At 42.8% G+C, this 13659-nt stretch overlaps 1 protein-coding gene across 1 annotated transcript in view; it reads right to left on the reverse strand.

The window, feature by feature from the left end:
- LOC116837177 (uncharacterized) overlaps positions 1 to 13659 on the reverse strand; it is a 52667-nt gene that overhangs the window by 26054 nt on the left and 12954 nt on the right. The window contains exons 2-3 of the mRNA XM_032801393.2: positions 10930 to 11070; positions 2579 to 2671 (exon numbers count right to left, since the gene is read on the reverse strand). Coding sequence (XP_032657284.1) covers positions 2579 to 2583 — 5 coding nt within the window. The 5' untranslated portion in view covers positions 2584 to 2671; positions 10930 to 11070. The remainder of the gene's footprint in view (positions 1 to 2578; positions 2672 to 10929; positions 11071 to 13659) is intronic.

Below are 13659 nucleotides of genomic sequence, written 5' to 3' on the forward strand. Positions count from 1 at the left end.
GATGGCAGGAGAGAGATCACTTGATCATTGCCTGTTAGCTTCACTCCCTCTGGAGCACCTGGCATTGGCCACTGTCGGTAGACAGATACTGGGCTAGATGGACCTTTGGTCTGACCCGGTACAGCTGTTCTTATGTTCTTATGCCTTCACAAAATCCTCTGGCAATGAGTTCCACAGATGACTCTGCACTGTATGAAGTACTTTCTTTTGTTTGTTTTAAACCTAGTGCTTATTAAATCGCCTATTATATCATATTTAAAGTATAAAGCTAGAAACAGTATTTTGAGGAAAGGTCGCCACAGATGCATTTCTAGGTAAGATGACATAAAACCCACCTTCAGTCAGTCTCCTCCTTATCACAGGTCTTGAACTTGAGACATTTTGACCCAATTGTTAAATTTTCCAGGTCACCGTTCCATTTCACCATTCCATTTCACCAGAAAATACTTGTTTCTCCCGTGCCTTTTCTTTGATAGAATCTTTTCTATTTTGTAAACACAGGCCTGGCTAATTTTTACTTTTTGTAATTCTTCAGGGCAAAAAGAGCCTGCAACTTCCTTTTCTCCGTAATCTTTTAATATGTACACAGTTTGCTGCCCTTATGATGAAACACCCAACACAAATATTTCACTGGTAGACATTTGATATCCCTTTTTAAAAGCTCCTTTTAATTTAGAAACCTTATGGGATCCCTTTTCTGAAAAAGAAAATGTGGCACCTTTATTTTAAAGCTATTCCCATAGACCATTTCTGACAGGCTCAATGAGTTAGTATGGGTAATATCAATCAGTTCTAATAACTTCTGTTGTAACTGTGCTTGAAGGCCTGCAGGGCACACTGATGTATGAAAAAGTGCTATGGGCATTAAAATACCTCCATGTCTTTGATTTTAAACTTCTCCATGACCCTCACCTTGACTTTATTATTGGTAAAAAAATCATGTACACCTTGTTGTTTTAATAAAGTCTTTAAAGCTTTGTTAAAAATAAATGAGGAAAAGAGTTCTTAAATATCTGAGGCACCCAACCTTGGCTGAAAAGAGCTTCATCATTATTTAAGGCTACCACCCCGTTCTATTTAGCCAAAATATCTATCAGTGTTAACATTTATTTATGACTATCATTGAGTTTCAAGTTGGGAATCACAGTGATCAGATTAGCCTGCCATTATGCATCCACATCAGACACAACCATTTTATTTCTTTTAAACTTGATTCTTGCTGGCTTGTGCTGCATGTGAGTATCTTGGTCTACAAGCCAAGATGCAATCTGCTTTCTGCTCAGAGTTTTACCAAATGTATTAGCAGCCTGAAATATGGGGTGGGGGGAGGCGGGGATCACACCTCCAAAATTCCCAACCTCGCTGGCAGAGAAATACATTTTCTTTTAAAAGCCTGTGACATTCTGGGTATGTGTCCCAGACCTGAGGAAGAGTTCTGTGTAGCTCAAAAGCTTGTCTCTCTCACCAACAGAAGTTGGCCCAATAATAGACATTACCTCACGTACCAAGCCCGTCTTTTCTGACTCCAAGACCTTAAGTATATGTAAGAAAACACTAACAAAAAATACAGAGCAAGGAATCATATTTTACATTAGATTCTTAAACATAGTTATATACATCAAGTGAAGCAACTATGCACAGCTGGTAACATCTTTCTATTTAAGATTAGTTTTGTAGCACCTATAAACATCCATTGTGTTCTTGTTTCTGAAAGAAAAAATTTGTACATCTTCATCAATATTCAGTTGTATTCTTTTTGACCCCTTAGGGAGAAGTTTTGTCATGCACGAAGTTTTATAAGATTTTTTTAACAACCCTCTGATATATCGTCAGGACAGTTTTCACTGGCACCTTATTTCCAATGCCTGCCAGCAGTTACAATCTGCTGAAGCTTCTACCTCCCTTATCATTTTAACAACTTCAGTTACAGTTTGAGTGGTCAAATTAAGCTCCTTCAGTTTGTAGTCTGTGGCCATAATTATATTTAAGAGCCATGCCATATTCAGTTTAGAAGAAACGTATCCGACCTAGTGAAACATTTCTGTACACCCTCAAAGGATACAATTATGGCTGTGTGAGTGGGTTCATCTATCACACAGGCTTCACAGTTATCAAAGAGCAGATCTTTAAGTGGTGGTAATCGGCGTTGCATACAACAGCCCTAACAATATCAGTCATAACACCTTCTTTACAGCTCGGTTGGTCAGCCCCCTTACTTTCGTATAGGCTTTTTTTTTTTTAAGTCTCCATTTTGCAAAAGCAGCCTGTGCATATCAGATTTATTCTTCCAGAAGGCTGGTTCTCTTCATTCAACTAATCCACTAAAGATGTCTGTCAAAAGCAGAGAAAATAATAGGTTTTTAATTCTTTGTTGCTGTAATTTACAAATTAAAAAGGCAAAAATTTTAACTTGTACTACCTAGATCATCCCCTCATCATTGCTAGTGACCATGCTGTTGGGCACTGTCTGTCTCTCCATCTCATCTATGATCCCTGTTACTATGAACAAATATACACATGTATTTAAACTCTTATAATTTTGCAACAATTTCTTGTAAAATGCCATAAGGGGTCTTACCTCATCTTGCAATTCTGGCTCAGATTGCTCTGCTTCTGATGGCAACTCACTACATACCCTGGCTGTAATCCTGTATGATTCCAGCTTAGTTATCTGTCAAAAACAACAAAAAGCTTATTTTAAAAGGTACAACTGCAATTTTTTTTTCAGAAGCTATGTAAAAACTTCCAGTTGTTTTACCATGATGATATTGCCATTTGACAAGTAATCGTCTGTTACTGCCTGACTGTTGGCCTCACCATCCTCCAACGACACCATGGCCACCACCATGTATATAGGCTCTTCTTCCTCCCAAAAAGCATAAATATATTTAGCTTCTTATAATTTTGCAGCAATTTATCATAAAATAATACAGGCCATCTCACCTCAGACCTTAAATCTGCCTGCGTCATAGTCAGCAACAAATGCCCCTGCATCCTATCTTGAAGTACTTTTATGTAAGCAGAGTCAGGATGAGCTGTACCCTAACATCTGGTGGTGAATTATAGGAAGTGTGGAAAGAATGTCCAGAATGTGGAATCTCAAATATTTGCATAGGCACGCCTACCCCATCCCAGACTGCCGAGCTGTGGGACTGCTTTGTGACAGAAATGACTCAACCTCAGTTGGGTGGTACTTGCTAGACAAGGGACATGGGTTCCATCTGTGTATAGTGGGGGAGCCTGGCCTACACTCACAATGGAACAGAAGAGTGGCGGAAGTGGAGCAGTTTGTGGGTGCTGTAAGAAGGCGGAAAGCGGCTGGCAGAAAAGTGGAGTAGTGTGGAACGGGTGGGCAGCCCAACAAGAGTGAGCGGAGCCGAAGCAGTTTGCAGGGACACTGGAGCAGCTTCACCGAGGCAGCTGGTGGAGCGGAGCCAGTCATGAGAGGCGGAGGACGAGCGGAGCGCTGGTAAGGCGGAGCAGTTTTTGTGGAGAAAGGCGGAAGAAGAACCCACGGAGAGGCTGGGCAGTTTGCCTGGACAGTAAGGTGCCTCCTTTTCACCCAGGCTGGGGGAGGGACCTCTACAGATGAGCTCTTGAAATGCTGGGGTGGCATTGACCAGCAGACTTTTGGGTTGTAAGACCTAAGGGAAAAAAAGAAAAAAAAAAAAAAAAAAAAAAAAGACTTTTGGGTTGTTGGACTTTGGAGTGATTGGACTTAAGACCCTAAGGGGAAAGGACATTGCCAAATGTACTATGGGGGTGGTTATGGTTCGTGTTTATAACTCTGTTTGTGGTATTTCTCCATGGATGCCGCATTGATTCCTTCCTTTATAAAAAAGATTTTGCTACACTCAGACTCCGTGCTTGCGAGTGGGAAGTATTGCCTCCTAGAGGCGCCCAGGAGGGTGTGGTTGGTATGTAAGTGTCCCAGGTCACTGGGTGGGGGCTCGAGCCGGTTATGCATGGTGTTATTGAAACGGAACCCCTGGATACTGAACCCGGCCCTTGTTGCTGCCAACTCAGAGGGGCAGAAGGGTTACATTTACATCTTTTGCCTTATTTACAACAAGCGATGGCTCCATAGAGTTTCCCTGGTTCTTTGGTTCGATTTCTGGATAGAACGCGGGGTTCAGTATTGGTGATGCCTCTTCAGGGAAATAAGTGTAGGCAGGTTGTCTCTTCTGAACACATGCAGGTGCTCCCAGAGGCAATTTGAGCTTCTTGGCATCTGCAGGCATCTTGTAATAGGCCATGATCGGAACCTACAGGTTCCCAGTTTAAATTCCCTTGCTTGGAGTTTTCCAAATGATCCAGTCCTCAGGATGCCATTCCTGACTGGCTCAACAAAAGTGATTTAAATAGTGCAATGGAGAATAGCCATGCCCCACTATTATGGCCCATTATGATTGGTTCAGGGAAATGCATTCATTTTAATATTCTCTGACACATGAAAATAATATCTTCTAATTGGCTCAGCCTTGAGCCTGGCATCTGAGGCTGCTGTCCTGGAATTACTGGCATTTGATTAGTGACCACCCTTGGGGTGAGGTGCTTTTATCTTTCTTGCTTTTTTAAACACTCTCACACACTTTGTAATAATTGTCTTCATTTTCTCTCCCTGCCATTTAGTCACAGAGCGGCGTTTTTCTTTCCTGCTGTTTTACAACTCTCTGTTTTTGTCCACTTTATTTTCCTCTCTCCTTCTGCCTTTTTTCCCTCTTTTCATGTAACTAACTCTCTCTCACATACACATTTTCTGATAATCCACTTTATATTCTCTTGGTCTTTCTCTCCCCCCCTTATTTCTGAATATTATCCCTCTCTGTTTTTCTACAGTTGCATTTCTACATAACTAACTCTCTCTCTGAGATAATCTGCTTTATTTCATAAATTATTTAAAAATGACTTAATGCTTCTTTATACTGCTGGCCTATTGAAATGAATTTAACAACAGCTTTAAATGTAAATAAAAAAAGAAACCCACAAAGTGCTATTTATACATTTAGTCCTGATGCATCTTCCCCCCCGCTCCCTCCCCCCCCCAAATGACCACCAGGTCAAAAGTGTACATGTCCAAAAATGAGTCTGGGCTGAGACATAAAGCAAAAAGGGAGCATGGAAGCTCTCAAAAGTTGTATGATGAGTAAAGGTATAGATTTTAAACTACTTAGCTTCCCTGCATTCAGGTTAAATGTAAACCAGCCTGAATAAGTTGACTGGCAGAAATGAGTGGTTGGTTTGTGGTTTTTGTTCATTAGTTTTTTGATATCTCCTGGGCTCAAGGAAACAGGACACTGTAAAATAAATAAGACTGCGGTACAGGTCCCAGAGTTCACTGTCAAATTCTCCTCCCAACTGGACCAGCCCTCAGTCCCGGAACTTTGACTATCTGCTCAGGTCAAAAGGAGTACCATTGTCTTGTATGAAATCTACTGGCTCTGTGGATATGGTGAAAGTGGTGGATGTGATATACCTTGACTTTAGCAAAGCTTTTGATATCATCTCCCACAGTATTTTAATTTTCTGTCAAGAAAAGTATGGATTGGATAAATGGACTAGAAGCTGGTTAGATCATCAGGCTCAGCGAGTAGTGATCAATCGCTCAATATCTAATTGGCAGTTGGTATTAAGCGGAGTGCCCCCGGGGTCAGTCCTGGGGCCAGTTTTGTTCAACATCTTTATTAATGATCTGCATGATGGGATTAATTGCACCCTCAGCAAGTTTGCAGATGACACTAAACTGGGGAGAGAGACAGATAACGCTAGAGGGCAGAGATAGGGTCCAGAGTGACCTAGACAAACTGGAGGACTGGGCCAAAAGAAATCTGATGAGGTTCAACAAGGACAAGTGCAGAGTCCTACACTTAGGAACGAAGAATCCCATGTACCGCTACATGGCGGATGTACCGGATCGTCAGCAGCATTTCGCAGCAGGGGGCCCTTCAGTCACTCAGTGTTTTGGCAGCGCTGAAGGGCCCCCCTGCTGCCGAAATGCCACCAAAGACCCGGACCAGGGCTCACAGGGCCACTGTGGGGCCCGGGCTTGGGGCAAAATGCCCCACTTGCCCCCCCCCCACCCCGCGTTGCCCGGCAGCCCAGTATGCTGTTGGCCTTGGCAACAACGGCACACTGCTGACTTCTATCCAGCTCTCGTCCACTGTAATTCCCAGTCCTTTCCTGCAGGAATTGCTGTTTAACGCAGCTCAGTTCCCCCAGCGCTTTCCGGACCACCGCCAGTGTAATACCAAGCGCGGGCAGCTCCCGCCCTTTGCTCAAGCCCCTGAGTCCTCTGGGTTGGCCCTGCTGTGGCTTGTATTAGTCAGGAGCATTGCCAGCAGATTGAGGGAAGTTGATTATTTCCCTCTATTCCAGCACTCGTGAGGCCACTCTTGGAGTACTGCATTCAGCTTCCCCTCCCCCCACTACAGAGGGACCGTGGGGCAAATTGGAGAGAGTCCAGCGTAGGGCAACCAAAAATGACTTATGTGACTGGGGCCACATGACATTAGGAGGATTAGGCTGAGAGAACTAGGCTATTTTAGTTTGCAGAAGAAAAGAATGAGGTGGGAATTTGATAGCCAGATCTTTCAAATTACATTGAAGGGGGTTTCCAAACAGGATTGGAGCTAGCTAGGCTGTTCTCAGTGGTGGCAGATGACAGAACAAGAAGCAATGGTCTCAAGTTGCAGTGGGGGAGGTCTAAGTTGGATATTAGGAAACACTGTTTCACTAGGAGGGTAGTGAAGCACTGGAATGAGTTACCTAGGGAGGTGATGGAGTCTCCATCCTTAGAGTTTTTAAGGCCCGGCTTGACAAAGCCTTGGCTGGGATGATTTAAGTGGTGTTGGTCCTGCTTTAAGCAGGGGATTGTACTATATGACTTCCTGAGGTCTCTTCCAACCCTAATATTCTATGATTCTATGAAATCCCTCTCAAAGGCAATTTTTGCTAAATATACACATATAAATGGACAACCTGAAGAATTCAAATTTAACGCCGAAGAATTATGATTTTTTAAAAAATACATTTGGGATTCTTTTATTTATCTTTTTGATGCTGAGCCTTTATAGGGCACTAGCTTTATATTTTCAAGCTCTTTTCCCTCCACAACCATGAAGGTTAGAATCTATTATTATTAATTATTATTATTATTGTGATTCAAAAGCAGTCTCTTACGCTTTCAGAATAAAAAGAACAAATATTGCTGCAATCAAGATAAAATCATGGAAGATGGTAACAATGAGTGTATGTATTTGACTACCTCCTAGACACACTGATACCAATGAAAACACTCACACTCCATAAAATTAAGGACATGTTTACTCCCACCCCTGCCCCGCAGGAATTTGTTTGCAAGTGGAGACTGCAACCATCGACTGGCTGTGACCTCTCCCAAACAATGCATATGTCTAAAATATTTATACATTGCTTTAACAATTAATACCATTTTGCACTTCCAATTATATAGTTCTCACCTATTTTTAGTTAAAAAAATAACCAAATTTCTGTAACTAATTCTTCCATCCTGCTAACATTGTGACACATGCTTTCATACTTCATTAGCCACATCAATGATCATTTATCTCCTAAAAAATTTAAATTTCTAATTGAATGTTCTATTTTCATAGCAGGGTTGCCTCAAGCCAGGTTTTCCCAGGATCATCCTTTTCTGAAGTAGCTTTCCTGGGAAATTGTAGGGGTGCTTAATACACATTGTCAGCTATTCAGGTTTAAGGACTCAGGATCATCCTTGATGGGCTGATTTTTTTTGTATCTCATAAGTGGCAGCCACTTTCACAGCCATTTCCTCTCCGCTAAATATTTTTGTTCTGATACATTTTAGTGACATCCTTCATGCTGACATTTACCTTTTTGTTCTTTTAAATTAAAAAAAAAAAAAGTTCTTCAGAAATGAATATTCTGTTACTCTTTTGCATTGGTCTCAGAAATTCCTCATGCCAATTCTGTATCACAGTATTTAAGGAAATGTGCCTACAATGATTCTAACCAATGAGATTTATACGATACAGACAAGGTGGGCCAGGTAATATCTTTTATTGGATCAACTTCTGTTCATCCACTAAAAGATATTAGGTCACCCACCTTGTCTCTTTAATATCCTGGGACCAACACGGCTACAAACACACTGCATACAGCTTTACATTAGCACATTCCCACAACATGGAGCTCTGGCTATTAACCTTTTTTCTAAGGTTATTGTTAATAACAATATTACTGCCCACTTTTCCCTGAACCCCACACAGCTCCCCACCCAGATGCTGCCCCTTCTCGCTGCCCCTCCCACCCTCCAGATACACTGGTTTATTTGGGGTGAAGGAGTGTCAGTTTGAAATTTTGATGCAGCTCTTACTTCTCCGTTCCTGGGGCGTTCGCTCTCCCGGAGCTGGCTCGGCTCCTGCAGGCGCGCAGGGAATCAGAGCCAGGGGGGTCAGGGTGGGCAGCAGCTCTGGTACTCGCAGACCTCCACCCCCCGGGAGCAAAGCTGGGGCGAGGAGGGGCCGTTGGTGCAGAGTCACTTTCCTGCCCGGCCCCAGCCCTTTCCCCCGGGGTCTTTCCCCTCACCTGCAGGCTCCGGCTCAGGGGCTGGTGTCGGCAGAGCCCGGGGCTGCCTCCAGCCCCCGGAGAAAGTCCCCCCCGGCTGGGCACAGAGGGGCGCTAGGGTAGGGCTCTCCCCGCACACAGCCCGCTGGGGAGAAACAGCAGCAGCAGATTAATCCCGGGGTCACAATGTAGCCTGGAGGCAGCCACCAGCAGCATCTGATCCAGGAAGCTCAACCCACAATCGGCTGAGGAGCAGTAACAGCTGCTGAAGCCTCTGCCATTAACTACCAGACTCTGCTTCCTGCAAAGAAAGGGATTTAAAGAATGGGGGTGGGGTGCTGGAGGGGAGGAGTGAGCACAGACATTGTGGGCAGGGGAGGGAGAGGGGTAGACACAGGTAAAATCAGGCACAGGGTGAAGCAGCTGGGGTTAAAAAAGGGGGAAGATGTGTCAAAGGTGCTGTGTATGTACCCCAATCCTTAGACAAGGCTAGGCAGAAATGATGTACTAAGCTGCTGAAGGAGACTGGAGTCCGTGAAATATTTTAAACTCACTCAAAGATCATGGAGTTTTTAATCACATATATTCTGGTGTTTAAAAGAATTCTATGTCAGTTTGTGAACATGTAACATGCAGAAGCAGACAACCTCAGAGCAGTTCCCTACTTTGGCTTATCTGCCGTTCTCATTGCCTGAATTGGGTTCCCCCTTTCCTGTAATCTACTGCAAATGTGGATTTCACTCCTTTTTTAATTATTTATTCAAAATATATACTTATTACTCATATTGCTTTTAATACTCCATCATTTACTTTTGTTTACTTTTATAGAATCATAGAATAACAGGGTTGGAAGGGACCTCAGGAGGTCATCTAGTCCAACCCCCTGCTCAAAGCAGGGCCAATTCCCAAATAAATGAACCCAGCCAGGGCTTTGTCAAGCCTGACCTTAAAAACCTCTAAGGAAGGAGATTCCACCACCTCCCTAGGTAACCCGTTCCAGTGCTTCACCACCCTCCTAGTGAAAAAGTTTTTTCTAATTATCCAACCTAAAACCTCCCCACTGAACTTGAGGACCACTACTCCTTTCTCTGTCATCTGGCCACCACTGAGCACAAGTCTAAGATCCTCCTCTTCAGAACCCCCATTTCTTGGTATTTGAAAGCCAGCTATCCAATCCCCCCTCCTCCTTCTCTTCTGCAGACTATAAATATCCCAGTTCTCTCAGCTTCTTCCTCAAAAGCATGGTGCTCCAGCCGCCCTAATCATTTTTGTTGCCCCCCGGCGGAACTCTTTCCAATTTTTCCACATCCCTTTTGTAGCGTGGGGCCCAAAACTTGGACACAGTACTCCGAGTGAAGCCTCACCAATGTTGATGAGAGGGGAAAGATCACAAGTCCTCGATCTGCTGGCAATGCTCCTACTTATACAGCCCAAATTACATCAGCTTCTTGGCACATAGCCACTGGTTTGACTCATATCCGGTTTCTCTGTCCACTATATCCTACGTCCTTTTTCTGTCACAAATGCTTGCCTAGCCACTCAGTCCCTAGTCTGTAGCAGTGCATGGGATTCTTCCGTCCGAAGTGCAGGACTCTGCACTTGTCCTTGTTGAACCTCATCAGATTTCTTTTCGCCCAACCCTCTAATTTTTCTATGTCCCTCTGTATCCTTTTCCTACCCTTCAGTGTATCTACCACTCCCAGTTTAGCGTCATCTGCAAACTTACTGAGGGGGCAATCCATGCCATTCTCCAGATCAGTAATGCAGATATTGAACAAAACCGGCCCCAGGACCGACCCTTGGAGCACTCCGCTTGATACCGGCTGCTAACTAGACATGGAATCATTGATAACTACCTGCTGAGCCCGATGATCTAGCCAATTTTCTATTCACCTTATAGTCCATTCATCCAGCCCATACTTCTTTAATTTGCTGGCAAGAATACTGTGGGAGACCGTACCAAAAAGCTTTGCTAAAGTCAAGGAATAACATGTCCACTGCTTCCCCGCATCCACAGAGCCAGTTTTTTCATCATAGAAGGCAATTAGGTTAATCAGGCATGACTTGCCCTTGGTGAATCCATGCTGACTGTTCCTGATCACTTTCTTCTCTTTGAAATGCTTCAAAATTGATTCCTTGAGAACCTGCTCCATGATTTTTCCAGGCACTGAGATGAGGCTGACTGGCCTGTAGTTCCCTGGATCCTCCTCCTTCCTTTTTTTAAAGATGGGCACTACTTTAGCCTTTTTCCAGTCATCCGGGATCTCCCCTGAGCCCCATGAGTTTTCAAAGACAATGGCCAATGGTTCTGCAAACTCCTTTATCACCCTTTGACTCTCAGTACAGCCATTCCTATGTTCTTACCCTCGGATGCAGTGCATCCAGCCCCATGGATTTGTGCTCATCCAGCTTTTCTAAATAGTCCTGAACCACTTCTTTCTCCACAGAGGGCTGGTCACTTCTTCCCCACACTGTGCTGTCCAGTGCAGTAGTCTGGGAGCTGACCTTGTTCATGAAGGCAGAGACAAAAAAAGCATTGATTACATTAGCTTTTTCCACATCCTCTGTCACTGGGTTGCCTCCCCCACTCAGTAAGGGGCCCACACTTTCCTTGACCACCTTCTTGTTGCTAACATACCTGTAAAAACCTTTCTTGTTACTCTTAACATCCCTTGCTAGCTGCAACTCCAATTGTGATTTGGCCTTCCTGATTTCACTCTTGCATGCCTGAACAATATTTTTACACTCCTTCCTGCATGTTGTGCAGATGGATGTCATTTTGCTACCTTGCTTTTTATAGTGTTGATGCTTGAGGCAAAGCTGGAGTACCTCTCCAGGGCACAAGCCTGGGCAGATGATATGGAGGCCCAGAGTTGCCCATGCATCAGGACATTGGTGTCACTGGTAAAATCCAGAGGAGAGGAAGAACCAATACATCTTGTACCCAATCCACTGCAGGAATTGCCAGAAAGACATTAAGATGTTAGTACCTGACTGCCTTTGGGGCTCAACTCCAGATTTTCTGTCTGAGTTTACTATCATATCCTTACATTCTCCTGAATTCACCCACAAAGTAGTGGGGCTTTTCTGTCATGGGTTGCTCCCTTAGCCTTATGTTTTCCTTAGCTACCAACAAAGAAGTGGGTTTGATGAGCCATAGGTAGTACTATCTACTCTCATTACAGTAGCAGGCATGGCCTGACCTGAAAAAACTGATATTTAGAATCTTTCACAAGTAACTTATTTTGGTCTGACAGACTTTCAATAGATAAAGAACTCAAAAAATAAAGATAAATAAATAAAAATAAAGAACTCAATAATAGTGGGGGATTTCAATTATCCCCATATTGACTGGGTACATGTTAGGATGAAATGCAGAAACAAAATTTCTCGATACTTTAAATGACTGCTTCTTGGAGCAGCTGGTACAGGAACCCACAAGGAAAGAGGCAACTCTTGATTTAGTCCTGAGTGGAGCATGGAATCTGGTCCAAGAGGTACCTATAACAGGACCGCTTGGAAATAGTGACCATAATATAATAACATTTAACATTCCTGTGGTGAGAAGAACACCTCAACAGTCCAACACTGAGGCATTTAATTTCAGAAAGAGGAACTATGCAAAAATGAGGGGGTTAGTTAAACAGAAATTAAAAAGTACAGTGACTAGAGTAAGCTGCATGGACACTTTTCGAATACACCATAATAGAGGCCCAATTTAAATGTATACCCCAAATTAAAAAACACAGTAAAAACTAAAAAAGAGCCACCGTGGCTTAACAACCATGTAAAAGAAGCAGTGAGAGATAAAAAGACTTCCTTTAAAAAGTGGAAGTTGAATCCTAGTGAGGTAAACAGAAAGGAGCATAAACACTGCCAAATTAAATGTAAAAATGTAATAAGAAAAGCCAAAATGGAATTTGAAGAACAGCTAGCCAAAAACTCCAAAGGTAATAACAAAATGTTTTTTAAGTATATCAGAAGCAGGAATCCTGCTAAACAGCCAGTGGGGCCCCTTGACGATCGAGATACAAAAGGAGCACTTAAAGATGATAACGTCATTGCTGAGAAACTAAATGAATTCTTTGCTTTAGTCTTCATGGCTGAGGAAGTTAGGGAGATTCCCAAACCTGAGCCATCTTTTGTAAGTGACAAATCTGAGGAATTGTCACAGACTGAAGTTTCACTAGAGAAGGCTTTGGAAATAATTGATGAACTTAACAGTAACAAGTCACCGGGACCAGATGGCATTCACCCAAAAGTTCTGAAAGAACTCAATATGAAATTGAGGAACTATTAACTATGGGTTGTAACCTGTCCTTTAAATCGGCTTCTGTACCCAGTGACTCGAAGATAGCTAATGTAACACCAATATTTAAAAAGCTCTAGAGGTGATTCCCGTCAGTATCGGGCAAATTAGTTTAACAACGAGTAAAGATAAATGTCAGACACATAGAAGAACAAATTGTTTGGGGCAAAAGTCAATGGTTTCTGGTAAAGGCGAATCGTGTCTTACTAATCTATTAGAAGTTCTTGAAGGGGTCAATAAAATGTGGACAAGAGGGATCCAGTAGACATTAGTGTACTTAGATTTCCAGAAAGCCTGACAAGGTCCCTCACCAAAGACTCTTATATAAATTAAGTTGTTCATGGGATAAGGGAAAGGTCCTTTCGGTTTTGAGAACTGGTTAAAGGACAGGGAACAAAGGATAGGGAATTAATGGTAAATTTCTCATTAATGGAGGAGGGGTAACTAGTGGGTGTTCCCAGGGTCAGTCCTAGGACCAATCCTATTCAACTTATTGATAAATGATCTGGACAAAGGGGTAAAAAGTGAGGTGGCAAAGTTTGCAGATGATACTAAACTACTAAAGATAGTTAAGACCAAAGCTGACTGTGAAGAACTTCAAAAAAGATCTCACAAAACTAAATGATTGGACAACAAAATGGCAAATGAAATGTAATGTGGATAAATGTAAAGTAATTCACATTGGAAAAAATAACCCCAACTATACATACAATATGATGGGGGCTAATTTAGTTACAACTAATCAGGAAAGAGATCTTGGAGTCATCGTGGAGAGTTCTCTGAAG

The sequence above is a fragment of the Chelonoidis abingdonii genome, chromosome 13 (assembly GCF_003597395.2).
Source record: "Chelonoidis abingdonii isolate Lonesome George chromosome 13, CheloAbing_2.0, whole genome shotgun sequence".
Taxonomy (NCBI): domain Eukaryota; kingdom Metazoa; phylum Chordata; order Testudines; family Testudinidae; genus Chelonoidis; species Chelonoidis abingdonii.